This window comes from Panthera uncia, chromosome F1, assembly GCF_023721935.1.
Source record: "Panthera uncia isolate 11264 chromosome F1, Puncia_PCG_1.0, whole genome shotgun sequence".
Lineage (NCBI taxonomy): Eukaryota > Metazoa > Chordata > Mammalia > Carnivora > Felidae > Panthera > Panthera uncia.
The window spans coordinates 52,312,661-52,331,797 of record NC_064813.1 but is presented as its reverse complement, the minus strand read 5'-3'; the positions used below and the strand labels follow the sequence as shown (position 1 = coordinate 52,331,797).

At 37.9% G+C, this 19,137-nt stretch overlaps 1 protein-coding gene across 1 annotated transcript in view; it reads left to right on the top strand.

Moving 5' to 3' along the window:
• The window catches only part of USH2A (usherin), a 733,950-nt gene that overhangs the window by 218,962 nt on the left and 495,851 nt on the right, over positions 1-19,137 (top strand). Inside the window, exon 20 of the mRNA XM_049634559.1 lies at positions 7,201-7,431. Coding sequence (XP_049490516.1) covers positions 7,201-7,431 — 231 coding nt within the window. The remainder of the gene's footprint in view (positions 1-7,200; positions 7,432-19,137) is intronic.

The window sequence follows — 19,137 nt, the reverse complement described above, 5'->3', positions numbered from 1 at the left end:
GATTTATAACAGATGTGTAAGTGGGATGAATTAGCAGGGTTTAATAACAGAGACACAAATCATGCAGACTTCAAGGAGCTTTAATTGATATACTAGAATGTGACGGGCATGAATCACTCAGCCATTCAACAGCACTGTAACATATGGTCAGCTCAATATGCTGCATCTTAAATCGGTTGGTGAGTCGTTGGTTGTCCCATATGGTGGAAGCAATATATTTTTCATGATTAAAAAAAATACATCCATTTTTTAAAGAAATATGATTGCAAAGCATGTTTGTTATTGAACAGTCACCTGAATGCCAAACTGGGTTTTTTAATGTTTTTTTTTTCTTTAACATGGCAGCTTCCCAAAATAAATAGCGGCTACTACTTGTAATACCAGATCGCTGGAGGCATTATCAGGACCAAACTGGTGCTTGTTGGCACTCTGGATCCACACAGCAAAGCCTATAGGAGAACACAGCTGATGGTAGCTCTGACTGTCAGGGAAATCCTTCAGAGTCAGGCAAAGCAAACAATATGAAGGGAAGGAATGATGTCACTTTCAGAGAAGTTCAGGAATGCCCAGATTTGCAAGTAGAATAAAACGAGTTGAATGGGAGACCTTTCCTGAGCAGGGTAGGGAAAGGGCTGTGATCCTACCGTTACCCATAGTGTAACAAATTGGATATAGCTCTTTATAATAACCTCTTCGTTAGATGCTCGGTCCTTCAGGAATATTCTAAAAGCAATCCTGGCTGACCGTCACACGGGTGGTCGTACCAATTCCATGTCATTATTGAACAACGGTGTCAGGGTACGAAAACAGGTATCCTGCTACAGACGGGTTACCAGCGGCATGTAAAAATCTTTTTACTGAGACTGGAATCTGGCAGCTTTCGGCAAAGCTCTCGCAGCATTAGTAAATCTGACAGATTTGAAAAAGGAATATTGCAGCCTTAGAACTGTGGCTGCCAGAATTTAATGTCAACAATTAAAATTTATTTTGATCCTTACCTACTGTTTATTACTGTTTGTATACACAACAGACCTTACTAATACAGAGATGCACTATTAGAAGGAATTACCATCTGTTCAGAGTGAAATGCTGGCATCTGTCTTAGATGCTAAAACTAAAATGATATTATTTCTAACAAAACAAAATTAACTGCTTTTTACTCACCAACTTGAATTTTGACTGTGTGGCTGCACCCAAGCAAAAGGCTTGTTGATGAAACATGTAATGACCTCTGTCATCAGGTCTGCATTTAGATATGTGACTTTAATAGGGTTCTCCTGGCCTTTTTGGCATGCAGAAATCATACTTTTTAAAACAGCCTTTTAGCTTTATAAAGTGTTACCTATAGGAAGACATTAAAATGACACAATTAGAATATGCAAAAATTGGCTGAATCAGGGAGACTACAGTATGCAAAATATTTTGATAGATGTACCCTAAATAAGTACAAGGAAAGAAATTAAGGAGACGAAAATTCATCTGAACAAAGTTGCCGTAGGTCCTACAGTGACACCTTTAGGAAAATATAAACTGTATCTTCCGTTAGACTATTTTTAATTTTCTCCTACACTGACATATATAAAAGATTTATATTCAGCTCCCCCCCTTTTTGTAAAAGCCTAACTATCCTATTAACAAAGGTCTCCAGCTTTTTGAAGGTAGAGAATTTGGAGTATCAAGGACAATGGTAGTTTCCATACTGATGCTGGACCGGTGGTGCTAATTTCTGAGAAGCCAAACTTCAATTCTATATATCACAAAATAATAAATTGTGTCACACCAGCATTTAATGCATGTACACAGTGCATTAACTGTAACTGTAGTACATTTATTTGTGCTAGAGGAGACTTGAAAATGATTAAAAAATCAATACTTTGCTGTCAGAGAAGCAAGTGTTACGATGCATTTAAGTAGTTAATTGCATAAGCCCCATAAAAGCTTCAAGTTTGGGTAGCCAGGATGCCATAATTACAGTCCAAGCAGCTACCTTTTATTAACGGTGGACTTTAGGGGACGGTGTGCCCCGTCATCATGCTGCTGTGTGTGCGGTTCAGAAATCACAGACCCTCTTCTCCACACATGTAGGATGCTAGTTACGTATGAATTGATGATCATTAGAACAACAGCTGGTTAAGGTAGTGTTTATTCACCAAACAAGTGATTTCCCTTAAATTCTCTAAAAGCAGTGCTCTCTGACCATCCTTTATGTCTTAAGACATATTAAAGAAATCATAATATTTGTGTGCCCTGGTGTGGTGAAGAAACAGGGTGGCTCAGAGCTGAAGGGGATAAACTAGCTGGCTTCCTGGGGCACTGAGAGGGTCCGGGTGTCAGATGTCCAGTATGCCTTCTGGTTTACTAATTGAGAAGCACTGCTAGAAAGTATTCAATCATAGAATTTTGAAACTGGAGGACACCCTCACTTCTGTCGTACTCTTGGACAAATGAGGCACTGAGGAACAGAGATACCAAATAATGGATTAGCCAAATTAGGGACCTGAAGAGCCAGTCTAGAAGCTAAGTTTTCTCCTTTCCAGATCAGTTCCACTGTACATGTTCTCTCTGGAAGGAAACTAGCATGCAAAACAGGGAATGGTAAAGTAGACTTGTTCTTTTTTCTCCAGAGAATAGACAGTGAACAAGGCAAGGCTGAGTGGTCTCGTGATTCTGAGGGGAGCATCCTCTCCTCTTCTGGACACTGACGGGAGAGCAGGTACAGTCGAGTGGTCGCCAACTGAGAAATCATGGCTTCCTGATCTGACATTCTTGTTTAAGTCCTGATCCCAGTGCCTTTCCATGGGTGTTTTGGCCTGGAAGTGTTTGGGCAAACTGCATTTCTTGTGACAGTTTTATATTTGTAAGGAAAAGTCAAAATCATGTTCTATTGCTAAGGTGCCTGAGGAGGTCTTATGTCAGTCTGCTCCCCACAGATGCCTGAAATGTGGAAAGGCTGTTCATTGTTGGATTCCTGTCTTCATAATGGGAAGTGGATGGTGTTTTAAGATATTAACACTGCCATGCAGTGTTCATAGGTAACAAACTCTTGCTTGAAAACAAATAAAGAGATTTGATTTTAAAGACCTGCCATCAGCGAGAGCTTCTGCTCATTTAGGCCTCCGTTCTTATGCTATGACACTCAAACTCCACACTACATAAATTTTGCACATGTAAATTTATGCATTATGATATGCTATTAATCAGATTATAAATTAATAAATGCTGCATAAAGCAGAATGTCCATTATCAGAGCGTTTTATAAAGAATATTTACAAATAGAAGAGCTAGACTGGAAACTGGATTACAAAGCTATTGCAAAAAATACAAAAACATTGTTAAGTTTATTCTAAGTGGAAACAGACTTTGTATGTTGTTATTCTTTGAAACTATGGATATTGAAGATCCATTTTATACTTGACATTTATAAGAGGATTTTCTAAGCAAATACAGATTTTGAATGTGGATGAATTGTATCCTTTTATGATATGTTATCTGAAATATGTGTTATTGGCTAGTAATAATAGTGCCTTGTGTTTGTATAGAAATTTGCTTTCTAAAGCCTGACACAATTATATATATTGTTTTTAAAAGCAGTTACTGTCAAGGTAGTCTGCTGAAATTTATCCTCCTGTTGTAGATGAGAAAACTGAGACCCGCATAAGTTTTAGTGATTTTTCTAAGTCATGCAGAATTGGAAATTAAAAAGTAAAATGTAACCTCTAATAGTCTGCAGAGTCCTTTCCATTATTCTATGTTGTCTATTAATTCACTGTTTTGTGATTAATGAATTTATAACTATAATCCCTTTACTTTGATAGTATGAGAAATGATCCTTTATTATTTCTCTCTCTTAGTGAGTCTGTACTTGTGTGAGTGTGTTGAATCGTTCAGGAATATCTCTTTTTCTTTTCATCCTTCTGTGTGTGTGTGTGTCTGTGTGTGTGCATGTGTGTGTGTTTAAGTGTGACCAGTCTAGTTTAATTGATTGAAAATCCCGCCTCTGGTCTTAGGGGAACTGGGAAAATAATAACTCAGTGGGGTGCTCACCCTTTCAAACAGGCTAGGTTGACTCCTCCAAGTGAAACATACAACATACCAGCTGGAAGGTTGTTGTGTTTTTGTTTTGTTTTGTTTTGTTTTGTTTTGTTTTGTTTTGTTTCAGCAAGAGAATAAAAAATATACTCTAATTTGATTCATTTTCTGTAGTTGACTTCCTAAGAATAGTTTCATTGCTTGGTGGAATAATTCTCCTGTGAATTTAGAAGAAGTGTTCCACTACTTGTTAAAATTTAAACAGTCAACATTAATTTTTGTGCATTCTCAGTGAGGGTGCCCTTATTGATTATAATCATTTTGCCAAATTAAAAAAAAATAAGTGCACTCTCATTTTAGGAGATATTAAAATAAAACTATTGAGTTGCTGCAATTTCTTTTGTTTGACTGAATTTATATTCCTGATTAAAAAGTGAGTTTGATTATGGTATCCATGGGGGAAAGGATTCTGAATGCTATAGTGGTACAACACTTCACCATTATCCTCGACTAGCTGGGTTATTGGAGTAAAGGAATACCAAATATCAAACAAATGGGAACTTCAGGAAAAGACTACTTTCAAATGTTTATTTTTGAGAAAAAGAACAGGGGAGGGGCGCTGAGGGAGGGAGAGAGAGAATCCCAAGCAGGCTCCATGCTGTCAGAGCAAGAGCCCGACACAGGGCTGGATCTCACAAACTGTGAGATCATGACCTGAGCTGAAATCAAGAATCAGGTGCTTAACTAACTGAGCCATCCAGGCACCCTAAAGCTACTTTTAAACAAGGATAAAACTCTTTAGTTCTTAAGATGTACAGGAGGTATATTCATAAGTTCTCTATTTATTTCAAATGGACATCCTACTCTCAACACACCAAATATTTATAGTTTGTGATTCTCTAGATCTTTGCTATCCAGTATGGTAGCCATATATGGCTATTTAAACTTCAAATTAATTAAAATTAAATAAAATGTAAACTTCCATTCTTCAGTCCCACTAACCAAAGCTCAAGTGCTCAATATTAATATGTGGCTAATGCCTACCATATTAGACAGTACATATCTGGAACATTTCCGTTATCAGAGAGTGTTCTATTGGATGTCATTGGAATAGATGGTGTTTTTCAAACTAAAATTTCAAATCGTTTTGTCCCAGGACACTAGGGAATCATATGTGGAAAATAGAAAATATAACAGAAGAGTTCAAAATCCTCTTTTGTGCTTTTAAATAGCAGACTTTAGATAATAAAAAATTATATAATTTGTCCTCTATTACTTCCTTGAACCCAGGACTCAAAAATCTTTGACAATTCTTCATCCTCAGTTAAGTTCATAGCCAATAATAGCCTGCTGAAATTTTAATACAAAGATGTAATTCCAAACACTGAAGAGAAGCTTAAGGGGAGAAGAAATTTCTAGATGCCTTAGATTTTTATTTTCTTGGATTATTTTGAAGATGGAACATGGCTTGTAGAGTGAAATCTTTGAGAACCTACCATTTAGCTAATTTTGGCAAGGAATGCTAAAGGAAATCATGCATAAAATTTACAGATTCATATATATATAAAGACATCTCATGGTTTGCCGTGGCAGAAGAGGAACTGAATTGTTAATTATCTAAGTTGAACATTTTGCTCTGTGCCCTCTGTTCTTTACAAAATGTTGAAATAGAATCACAATCAATTGTTTCTCTTTGGAAAGCTGGCCAAGCTTTCTAGAAAGTAACAAATGCTACTTGTTCTAAGCTGTTTTAAGGTGAATTGTCTTTCATGGTTTAAGGCTATCAAATCTTGTATTCACATCATTTTAATATATGTTTATTGAAACAGGCCAAGACTTTGTGTATGCAGAAGCCTGTGTGAACACAGATGGAAATTAAAAGTCCACAGTTTTAGTTTAGGCCCTTAAAAAGTAGGCTTGGAGGTAATGATATTTGTTCCTTTCTTTGCTTGTACCTCTCAAACCCAGCCGCCTCACTTAGAGCAGGAATGAACCTCAGCCTACACACTCAACTGTTTAAGAAGAAAAATCAAAACAAAACCTTAGTTTCAATAACTCACTTGTTACTCTGATCCCCTTTCCATCAGGCTTTAGGGAAAATCTCCATCTCTGTTACTTACTCCTTGGGTGTCCCAGAAGCCTCCAGAGAATTGCCAGTGTCCCAGAACTTGAAGCATGCCGAGGCCTCGGTGTGTGGAAGGACGCTGGGTAATCTCTGCCCCTACGCACAGGCCCTGCAGTGGTGTGGTCACTTCAGAGCCCTGGAGGCTGTTGTACCTGGACCAGAATTCATAAACCCCTGAGTTCACAGGCTCCTTTTCCTCATGTGGATGCTCTGTTTGGCTTTCAGAGTGGTTTTGCTTATTTGTCTTAATTTAAACCAGTTACTAAACTTTAAAAATCAGAAAGGTACACATAAAATGACTATTTTTAACAAAGTAAGACATCTGGCAACTTCAGGTCATTGTTCCTTCACTATCCGCTGGCTGGCACAAATCCGTGACTCTTCACCCTGGCCTGGTTCTTCTCAAACCCCACGCTGTCTCTCGTGTCTCCAATTAGTCCATTTGAATCATCTTCTTTCCTTGATTGGCCTCTGTGAATTGCAGCCCTAAGTCGATGCTGTGTTAACACAGGGGCTCTGCCCTTTGTGATCAGTAATCACCCACGGTAGTCACTGGGAGTTACAGGCTACAGGTTTCATGACGGATCTTGTAACTTCTGGAGGAGGTAGCTCCCACTCAGGCAAGGGAAATTTTCCAGAAAAGGGGGCAGCCATGATCCAATGGTGATCAACAGCCACGTTTGAGCACTGGGATACCAGCTTGGTTAAGGGAATCTGGGTGGGGCACCAGCAGATGATAATATGAAATGTCTTTTACCAGAATAAGAAAGAATAGAGAAATTATCTCCACAGGGAAATTTTGTTTAATCAGCAACATTTTATGGTAACTATTTGTTAGTCATTTAAATTGTGTTTAGTCCCATTTAAGGTATACTCTATCTTGTGTTTTCAGTTCTTAGAACCCCATAAATACTCCACAACTGCCTTGATTTTGAGTGTGATGTACACAAGTACATGTGTACCCGTGTGTGAGTGTCTAGAGATAGAAGCTAAGTTCTTGAATGTAACAAATGTTTTTTTTTTTTGTTTTTTTTTTTAATATTCAGCGCCAACCCAGCTGAGGCCTCCTGTGGTCGAAGGAATCAACAGCACAACCATCCGTGTTGGATGGCTCACACCTGAAGAACTGAATGGACCCTCTCCTACATACCAGCTAGAAAGGAGAGAGTCATCTCTCCCAGCTCCAACGGCCATGATGATGAAAGGAATTCGTTTCATAGGGAATGGATATTATAAATTTCCCAGCTCCACACACCCAGTCAATACAGACTTTACTGGTGAGTGTATTTGACATTACTTTATTGAAGAGGCACTAAGCACCAAGCTGGTTCTTATTATTTTGATAGCCCTTCATAATGAATTTTTTCTATGTTTGTCTACAGAAATACTCATTCAGACCTTTTATAACTTGATTGTGTCAGTATGTCCACCTTCTTAGTATTCTAGGCGGGAGGGGGGGGGAAGTGAGTAAGTAGGAGAAAGAAAAGTAAAATATAGGTGTGGAAAGATAGCTTTATTTGATCAAAATATATGCTGGAAATGGCTGTCTGACACCATTTACCAGAGTGTGTTCCTCAGAACGCTTCACGTGCTCTACCAAAAAAAAAAAAAAAAAAAAAAAAAAAAAAAAAATTCTGTGGGCAGATGAGTTTGAGAAATGCCCCATGAGGTTGGAGATTCTCAGTACATGTCAGGTTGTTAAAGTCTCTAAAAAGAATTATAAGAGAGCTATCTAATTTTTCTTAGCCCAATATTCCAGATCCTTATTTGTTACTTTTTTAAAAGCATCACTATCAGTAGGTCTTGTGGAGAGCATTATGGGAAAAACTAATTTCAGGGAAACATACCTTCTATGGGTAAGTGATGCACTTGCTTAAGGCACTTAAGGCACTTAAGCAATGTCAGGAATCAACAGAAACAATGTTTTCATACAATATTTTTTAAAAATGAAAACCAATGCCAAAAAAATTCCCAGTAAAATCCCAAATTTTAAAATGAAGACTGGATCCATTCCTTTCTTGCATGACCCTGTGATCCCACCTCATTTGCCTCACCCAACTCCTGGTCTTGCTGGTCCTACAATATTCCAGGCATTCTGTTACCTTTCTGAATTAGAGTTTTTAAGAATTCTGTTTCACTATAATTATAGAAAACTATAACTATTTATGTTACATATTCCACTTTCCCAATTAAAAAAAAATTAAAAGGAATAAGGTACATATGATTCTGTAAACTCATAATGATATTCATTTAATCCAAAAGAAAGTCACTTTGGAGCAAATAGTCTTTAAAATGTTGCATATGTTGAGTACAATGAAGTGGAATTTGAGCTATAAAATGTGGCTCAAATATTATTGCTTTATTTTTTAAAGTTTATTTATTTTTGAGAGAGACAGAGAGAGAGCATGAGTAGGGGAGGGGCAGAGAGGAAGAGAGAGGGAGAGGGAGAATCCGAAGCAGACTCAACACTGTCAGCTCAGAGCCTGATGCAGGGCTCGAACCCCGAAACTGTGAGATCATGACCTGAGCCTAAATTAAGAGCCTGACGCTTAACTGACTGAGCCACCCAGGTACCCCTATTGCTTTGTTTTTATTTAAAATAGTAAACAGTTTGTTTTTAAGTGAGCCTGATGTACATTTGTAATGAATGATCTTCTAGCCAAGGTATATTGAGGTGAATACCCCTGGTCTAGTACATAAAAATCATCATTGAGTGTTAGAAATTCAACCACTGAGATCTCATAAAATGTTCCACTTCTGTTGAATATTTGTAAATGTCAAAGAAAGGAAAGAAAAGAAAAGAAAAAAAATCTGGCAAAGAAGCTACGGATATAAAGTGAAAAAGCCTTTCCTCCAATGGAAATAGAAACTGCCTTCCTGGTCCAAGATTTGGCACGCGCTGTGTTTCTTCGAGGAAACAACATTCGTTTCCATTCAGCTGGGCCTATCTGCTGCAAGTATGTCAGCTTGGATTTGCGGGCTAGCCAGCAGACAGATTTTTGATGGGATCACCTACTGTTGTTGCAGTGAAAGATAGAGTGGCCCGTACACCGTTAATAAATTTAGTCGTCTGCACGCTCTCCCTAGCCGGCCTTATACTCTGAGGTGCAAGGGCTAGGGGCAGATGTAGCGTCTGGGAAGTTTTCCAAATTCCTCTTTAAAAAAGTTAGGCCGTAAACACCGGCCTCACTAAGCAGGATCCTTCTGTCTATAACAAAGCCTCCAGCTGCACAGAAAATGTGTTTGGAGTACACATCATTTGAAGGACAAGGCGGGGAGATCACAATTTTGGCTCGAAGTGCTCCCTAGAGGTTTGGTGATTCCCAGAGAAGAAGAAGTTCTGCATTCAGGCACGTTCTGGGGCAATACTAGCTCCTTTTTATTAGCACCTTCACCTTACTTTTAAGGTTCTCTTTAACTTTTAAACCAGGTCTGCGTCAAATTATTGGTTTGATCCTTTGGCTCAATTGTCAGGTTTGGTTGAATAATTTTATTGAGCTGGGCCCATGGTTAAATGAAGTTTACTCAATCAATAAGCTGGGACAATTTACAAAACCAATGCGATAGCTTTCTCTAAACTTGCATCTTTCCTAAGCAGAGCAGTAAGTGCATAATTTGCACCTTCCATTCATTTTACTTAAATATTCTCTCATTCAATCTCTACAAGCCTGTAGGTAGGAATTTTACCCTCAGAGCACAGAGGAAAGGAGAATCAGTATGTGGCTTCCCTGAGGTACGACAGCTACTGAATTTCAGGGTTCGAATATGAATTGGAAGCTTCTGATTCAATGGCTGGTGCTTTGCCACGGAAGGGAAAGGCACACACGTGGACAGTTTTTTGGAAGGTGTAGAATGAGAGTATGTGACAGTAATAAATGAGGATGGGATAAAATTATCAATCAAATATTCCTTACCCAACACTGCTAAACTTTTTTGGATTTTTCTTTCAGTTGCTGACTTTTCAGGTACAAATAGTTAATAGGGTTGGCTTATTTATTTACTTACATCTCCAAAGCCATCTAGGGATCCCATTTTTTTCCATAGCAATTGATTCCAGATTGTTCTTAGAAGCTAGATGTTTAATGTCTGAATGAAATTATTTTAATGGGCTGAAGTGCTATCTGTCAAATGGTGCTATCAACTTCTTTTCTATATATCTTATGCAGAATTTTATGTCCTGAGGCAAATTTAATGAGCCAATTTTGGAAATCTCAAAAATGATTAATTGTGTTTAATAAGTGAATAATTATAAGAACTAAGATGCTTTTATTTTGAATTATTCATTTTAAAATATCAAACTCTAAAATGACTCTTGAAATATGGATGGAGATATCCAATACTCAAAGACAAGTATACAGTTATGTACATTATTGTGCATATGTTATATATAAAAAAATAAGTCAGACTTTACCCATTGATGACAAGACTTATAAATACATTCATAACATGTACTGTAGTCATGGACGATGTTATTAAAATTTCGGTATAGATGATCTCATTATTGCAGCTCAAGAAAGGAATCTCTTATATAACTCACACCTCTTCCATATTTGCCTTAAATGTTTTTAGTGAGTAGGATATAATGAAAATAGTATATGTTCTAACATGTTGCTTAATATTGTAAATTATTTAACTTTGTGTTGTAAATGAACTCTATCAAAATCGACTTCTGGGAAGAAAAATTATTCAGGTGCATCTTTTTTAGAATCTGTTTTTGGTACCTTTTCCTTTTGAATATAAGCGTTCTTTCAAAAATCTAATCTCTAGGAAGGATATATTATCAGTCATTTACATCATAGTATAAATTTAAGATCAGGTATTAACTCCTCTACTTCTATATGAGTAAGAGTGAGCGCTTTGGGAGAAATCTGATAAATTTCAGATCCAGGCCCTGGTATTTATCAGCTACAGGTAATTGGATACACCACTTAATCGTTTCTGTATCTTTGTTTCTTTTTCTTTAAAATTGGCATGATAATACTACGTACGATAGTGATATCTAGAAGTAGGCGAGAATGAAAGGCGATAGCCACCTCCTGAACTTTGCAGTGTCTGCCATGCAGGTTACTTAAAAGTCTAAACATTAGCTGTTTATCATTACGCATTTAACAAATGTTTAAGTGTTTACCATGAGACAGGCACGCTTCTAAGAGTCCTTTGAAATTTATAAAGTTAGTATTCTATTAATTCATCTCCTGTTACACATATATTGTGCCTGAATGTTATATTTAAAGTATGAGCAATATGTAATTTCTATATTAAAATATGATATTTAATTTTGTTATTGAAAATAGTTAAATTAATCTGCCTAGTATTGAAACATTGGATAAACTATTTTTCTGTGGATCTAATCATGCTCATCTATTAAATGAAGGATTATGCTAGATGACCAATGCCTCTAACTTCTCAAATTCCAAATCAACGAATATAGAATATTTAAGTAGCTTCAAAAATTCAAAATAGAGGTTGTTACCAAAACATCTGAGTTTAAAAATAACCAGATTTTTATTTATTTTTTTTAAATTTTTTTTAATGTTGATTTATTCTTGAGAGAGACAGAGACAGAATGCAAGTGGGTTAGGGGCAGAGAGAGGGAGACACAGAATCCGAAGCAGACTCCAGGCTCCGAGCCGTCAGCACAGAGCCCGACGTGGGGAGCGAACCCACAGAGCTGTGAGATCATGACCTGAGCCAAAGTCAGGTGCTCAACCGACTGAGCCAGCCAGGCACCCCCAAAATAACGAGATTTTTAAGCAAATTTTTCAGAGATCATTTTTTCATATAATATTATGTTCATAATTTATGATTAACATAAATTTGTTTTTCGTATGGGGATACATTAATTTATAGGGATAATTTAAATGATATGGAGAGAAATACTCAATATAAAATGGGTATTCAATTCTTGGGTTATGTCAGAAGGTGTAAAGAAGCAGCAAATTCAACATAAGCTCATAATATTTTAACTAGAAAATCATATAAATACTCATGGCAAAATATTTTTCTGGTTACATAGGGTTAACAATACTTCCTCCTTCCAAAATAAGAGTAGCAAATAGAACATTCTCTACCTTCTACAGTTGGAAGGGGTGATCATTGTGTCTTCAGAGGGAAAAAAAAAATGCTCATTTTTTTTTCAGGAATGCAGAGTAAATCCACTTGATTTACACAAAGAATTTAGTCCTTTCCATGCAATGCTAGTAATCCAAAGGGAACCTGGTAAAAACAGCAAACTAAACTACCGCTCAGACTAGCATTCCAAAGGTGACCCTCTCTCCTTGTCACTTTTTCTCCCTATTAGCGAAAACAGGCCCGTGATGGTTTGGGGGAAGGTTTGACTATTGTCGTATCCAGCCGCCAATCACAGCCTTTTAAACTGCCTTTACTGGTGACCCTGCCCAGAAATCAGGAACTGCCTTTGGGGAGATCTTTGTAGCAAACCACTGGGGAGATGAGCATACATGTGCACCTGGATGTAATTCCCTTTTATTTGTCTTCACGAGGAATGTGATTACTGATGTTGAATATCTTGCAGATGAGAACTCTGTACACTTTCTTCATAATGATGCTGTTCAAGGACACTAGATGATTGTCAGACGTTTTTGTCTCGTGGTTTTTGCCTTCCCCAAAATGACTGAACTAGAATGCTTTAGGATACAGAAATACAATTAATTACCAACCTATGAAGAGAGAAAGGCAACTCCCCAAATCAATATTCCTTAAAAGCATATGTTTTATATATAATTTTTTACTCTATGATATATGTGCTTTATTATTATTATTTATTATTTTTAGTGAGCTGGGACATTTAAGTACTTCATTAAAAGAAAGCTCATTATAAGCAGTTATAGAGAAGGTGCAAGCAGAGTAAACTTCTTCAGATAAGACTAATTAGTAAAAGCATATTAATTCTGACCTTCAACACCCTTGCTTTCCCAGGATTTGTTTTCCTCCAACAGGGAGCAAGTAATTTTACCAGAAAGTTCTTAAAATCAAACAAATAAAATAATAAAACAAATAAAATGCCAAGTCCTCATAAGGCCGATTTAAATCTCAAGTTTTATTTGACCTTTGATGTTAGATTTTAGTCATAGTTACTGAAAAACAGATATATGAATCAACTATCTGGCCTAACAGTTTAATGAACAGGCAGTGATGATACAGAGAGAGAAAGGCAAGAGTAGGAACACGGACCTTGTCAGCAGAGAAGTGGGTTCCAGGCAATGAAGAGGCTCGTAATGTGTTTCTGGTTGTGACACAGTAAGGAGAGCTTGTGAATATCTGGTTGAGAGCATCTATGGATTCATAGGGACGAGGGGCCAACTGTGTATCTTCTTGGAATCACAGAAGTCAGACTAACCCATGGTGACTTGGGATATTAAGAAGTAAGTGAAAATTGTTTTGTTTTTACTACCTTTAATGGAGATGTGTAAAGACAGCATTGTTGGATGGGAAAGGACCATGTTTTTCCCCATTCAACAAATGCATCACAAAGGCCAATTTAAGTGACTGCATGTGTTTAAACCCTTGTATTTTTTAAAGTGACACATTTTGAAGCACATTCCCATAATGTCACCTTGTGTTTGAAATGTTAACGGTAGGGTTGGTTTGGGAGTACTACGTTCAGTTTCGCTTTTGAATTTTATCTCTGATTGCTGAAAATAATCATTTCAACACCTGGCTTTTTCTTTCACCAAAACTTACACCAGTTGACTCTTGCTTAGGTGGTCAAATTTAATGAAATTGCAAGTTTCCCTTTGCATGAAGAAACCTTCCCTCCCTTTTTAACTTTTACAGTGTCAGTCTAGAGCAGGGGGTTACAGAGTTCACCTGTAAATGTCCAGACATTAAATATTGTCTGCTCAGCAAGCCATGAGGTCTCTGTCCCAACTCCTCAGCTCTGCCATGTTAGTGTGAAAGCAGCCATAGGTGATATAGAAACAAATAAGTGTAGCCTCATTGTTTTGGGTAAAAACATCTTATTTACAACAAAAACAGACATCAGGCTGGTAGCTTGCCTATTTTTGGTCAAGAGTCTAGTCTAAGTTGCTTAAATTAATATGTAATTTCAGGGGCACCTGGGTGGCTCAGTCGGTTGGGCATCTGACTTCAGCTCAGGTCACGATCTCGCAGCTTGTGAGTTCGAGCCCCGCATCAGGCTCTGTGCTGACAGCTCGGAGCCTGGAGCCTGCTTCGGCTTCTGTGTCTCCCTCTCTCTGCCCCTTCCCCAGCTAACACTCTGTGTGTGTGTCTCTCTCTCTCTCTCTCTCTCTCTCTCTCTCTCTCTCTCAAAAATAAACATGAAAAAAATTAAAGAAATGTATGTAATTTTATCATTAACAATGCATTTTTCTTTCTTCTGCCCTAATGCCAAGAACCCTAAAAATGAGTACAGGGTAGCTCAGATAAAAAAAACAGGAGAGGACCAACACAACAAAACAGATAATAATGCTTGATAAATGGAAATGTTTGGAAACCACATCTAGTTTTTCCCAACAGGGGCTTCTGTGGCCAGTAAGCCAGCCAGCATTGACCATGTCAATAGGACCGAATAATATTTACATTTGGGGCAAACCGTTTCTGTTAGCTGATAATGCTTTTAGTCAGCTTTAAAGCATCTGCTGTTTCCTTCTCTGTGTTTATCAAGCCGAGCTGTATTGTCACCTGATATACACACTGCACATGTGTTCTCACACACTCATGTCACATTCTCAAACGCACTGTTCCCACCAGGTCCCCAGGTTTTCTACGCGGTCTCACATTTACCTACTTCAATTGTCCAATGTCGTCACTTACGATATGTTTGCCATTTAAACATCTTCACTAGGGCTTCATTGCTAAAGAAAAAAAAAAAAGTCTCCATCTTTTTTTGTTTAATTTTATTTGTTTTTGAGAGAGAGAGACCGAGTACAAGTGGAGGAGGGGCAGAGAGAGGAGACCCAGAATCCGAAGCAGACTCCAGGCTCTGAGCCGTCAGCACAGAGCCCGATGTGGGGCTCCAACCCACACACTGTGAGATCATTACCTGGGCCAGCCAGACCCTTAACCTACCGAGCCACCCAGGCACCCCAATTGTCTTCATCTTTTAATGGCATTTAGCATCAATATAATAGAGATTGATTTTAGTTTCTTCTTCTTCCTTAAATGGGTAGACAGAGGAACTTTGAACAGAAAAGAATCATCATAGTCAGCAGTGTTAGAGAAACTAGCCCCTATGAAAAAGTTGAATGAAGTGAATTATTTTGTATATATTTTTTGGAAAAAACTAATTAAAAATACTTAAAGAGCTATATTTACTCTTATGTTATAACCATGAGGATAAATATATAACACCCACAGAGGAGTATAGCTTAATTTCATTTCTACTAAGCTTGAAATTCCAATAATATTGTTGCCAAAATGCCTTATCTTTCAAAACTATGTTCTAGTGGTCTGAAGAAATGTTTTACAAAATCATGCATTAAGAGTCCCATGCGAGCAGGGAAACTTCGAGTACAATTATGCAGACCACAGTTAAGTTCCGCACATTGAAGGCAGTTCACAGACATGGCCCTCAGGTGTTTGGAGATTCAAGAAGGGAAACTCAATTACGTACATTGTCGTGACTAAGGAGCAGCCTCATTTAAGTCCTTTGGCTTTAACTGCAACTGGAACAGAGAGACATAAAGAGGAAGGAGGGGACAAAACACCTGAAGAGACATTCTGGCAATGGTGGCCATGCCAACCTCACAAAGTGGGTCCTGGGAGAGTTTCATAAAGGAGATATAGGGACTTATGGGAGGTGTGTAGGAATGAATGGTTTAATGACCCTTCCTCCTACACAGGCAGAAAATTGAAAAAGAATGCAGATGCCTCCTTCTTGTCTTCTGCTTCTCTTAATTTTTCTCTGCTGAAATCCATTCATTCTTCTGTGTATACCACTGTGTCTACCAAAGTGAATAGCACCGATTGCCTGACATAGAAACCTGGGAAATTTCTTGAATATGACTTCTCACACCCTTTCTCACATTGCACCCATTATTCCTCCTCTGGGCATTCTTTCTCTTACACACTCTTGGAACCATCCATTGGTCCTATGGCTACTCCCTAATCCCGGTCTGTGGTGTGGGTCTCCTTACCAACAGTTTCACTCTTTTTCTAGGCTGGGTCTCTGATGAATAAGCTGTCTTGCCATTCTCTTGCTTAAAACCTTTCAGTAGTTTCCCATCGAGATGCCCTGCATGAAGTCTTTGCTGCTTACCTTTCAGCCTCATCTTTCCATCCATGTATCTCCTGGTTTACCCTCCAGCTATATGACTTTCAGTTCCTGCTGTCTGAATGCACCACTCCATCTTAGAAGCCCAGGTCTTAGAACAGACCCATGCTTTTGCCTGGAATGCCTTCCCTTCTTTGAATGGGCTTCTTTTTCATTTCACAGACTAATCCTACCTATCATTAAAGTGTCAGCCGAGCTGTTCCTCTCAGTGGCCTCCCCCCACCCCATACCAAATCTAGATTAGGGGCCTCTCCTATGTACCACCAAAGAAAACGAATTTCTCTGTTGTATTCCTACCACACTCTATTAGAGTCGTGTGCTCACTTACCTAGATCCCAAGCGGACTGAAATGATGACCGTTTTCTTCTAACATTTGTCCTGACACAGCATAGGACCACATGTGCAATAAATATCTGTTGAATAAAGAATTAGCTAAATGAGATAGATAGAGAAGAGGGAAATTTGTAAGAAAGATTGCTTAGCTGTAAGAATGACTTAATGGTAAGATTCACAGTGTGTTAGAATATATTACATAATCTTGAGGCCTACCTTGTTGGAAGTTTTGATGGCTTAGTGATAACTCCATTTGTTTTGATTCTGTTGGCCTAAGATGCATAAGAAAGTGTGTTTTATGCTATATGGTACTTGAGGTGAAAAGAAATTCTTATTAATGGTCCTGAGTGGCTGGTGGTGTTCCTTCCACGTCAATTGTTTCAGCAAGAGTGCTGTATCAGGAATTGTTTTCTGCCCCACAGCCCTCGCATTGTGCTGTTGGAAACTAGGTGTTGTGCGTCTCTTAGATACAGGATCTCCTTAGGCTTATTAAATTTTGAGGTTAATGAATATTTTGACACTTTTACCTATACCTATCATTAGGGCTTATTGCAATAGGTTTAAGATGACAGTCATAATAAACATATATAGTACAATAAAAAGCACTTTTAATCTTGAAAGTGCTTTATAAACAACAGTGATCAATGCTATGGATGGATTAACAGCATCCAACTGATTGAATTCCATTTCAAGGGCAATGGATGTATTGATGTCGGTATTCTGGTGCAGAAGGAAGGAAGCAAGGGCAGCGGCGTGAAAAGTGCAGGTTCTGGAGTCAGATGCTCCGCGTTTAAAATCTGGCTCCCCAACATGCTGTGTGCAACTCGGCATGAGTCACTTACCAGCTCTGTAGCTCAGTGTCCCCATCCGTAAAATGGATTATTATAGGGTTTTAGTGCAGGAATCACCATAAAGGGTTGGCACAGGATATATTTGTGGTCACTGTTATACATGCATTTATGGCTGACGTTTTTAATTCAGAATTTCACAGTATGTGCCTTTCCCTTCATACGTACATTTTACGTGCCCAAACCACATAAATCTTGATGATACTCCTTTATAACTTCTCTCTACTACATATCTCTGATAAGTCACTTTCTTTTATGCAATCTGTGAACTTCTGACCTTTGTGTTTTTAGCTGCCTTTCTTCTTTCTCTAGAGACTTAGATGCTCCACACCTCATTTCTGCATTTCTAGTGGCTACCTTTCTATTTTAACATGCACTTGTAAATCTAACTCTATTTCCTCCCTTTTCTTCATAATCAGTCTTCTCAAAAAATAAGATGCTCTGCATGTCCATTCCTCACTGCAATCACTTCTCAATCTGTCGCTTACATTTCTTCTCCCACTGCTTCATTGTAAATGCCTTATTCAAGATTAACAGTTTTCAAAATGCAACTTTTTACAATCCCTACCCTATGTGCCCCTCAATAATAATGGCACCATTATATCCTTTTAAAAATACAAAGAAACCAAATAAATCCCACCAGGTTCCCCCTGCAATTTTCTGCCAACTGTTTTTCAAGTCTTTTGGCTCTGTTTTCTATATCTAACTTTAGATGAAATAACTCAATCATTTTATGAGTCCACACGCAGACTTTTCTCCATTTCACTCCATTTGCCCGATGCTATCATTGGTGTTTCAGAGAGAGTATTGAGCAAAACAGGTAGAGTCCCTAACCTTAGGGAACTTAAAGTCTTGCAGGGAAATCATTCCTCAAACATGTAATTAGATAATTACAAGTGATTTCTGTCTCTAGCTATGAGAGACAGAGCCATCTCCTGCTGTGCAGGATATCAAAAACTCCTCATGCTGAGAGAAAACAAGAAAAGAAACTAGATACAATTTCTTAAAAATATGATTGTTTAGAGACAGTACTGAGTAACTAGGACTACAAAGGCATGGGAGATTAAGGCCCCAGAAATAAGGAAAACCGTTTAGTAAGACTTTGTCTTTGCTCTTTCCTTCTGTTTTATTCGCTAGTCCCAAATTGCATAGTCTTGGGAAAATGAAAGCATGGTTTGAGAGACAAGAAATTACGGTTCAGGGCCTACCATGGAGGAAGGGGCTGCTAAATCCATCAGGCTTTCAGTTGAAATCCTATGAGTAAGAGAAAACCAGAAACAGACCAGTCTTCTCAAAGCCTGAAGTAAAGCCTCAACCCATCTCAACTTCTGATAGGATAAGTTATCTTCTGGACAAAAATGTTTCAATATTTGCTAAAAGGAGATAACATTATCAACAAGAGTCTATAATTTTTTATACATGATATCTTATATTCAATACAAAATTACCAGGAATACCAAGAAATAGGACCAAATAAATAAAAAATAAAAATTGATCTTGAAGTAATCTAGATATATTGAATATGTTATATATATCCAATGTGTGTC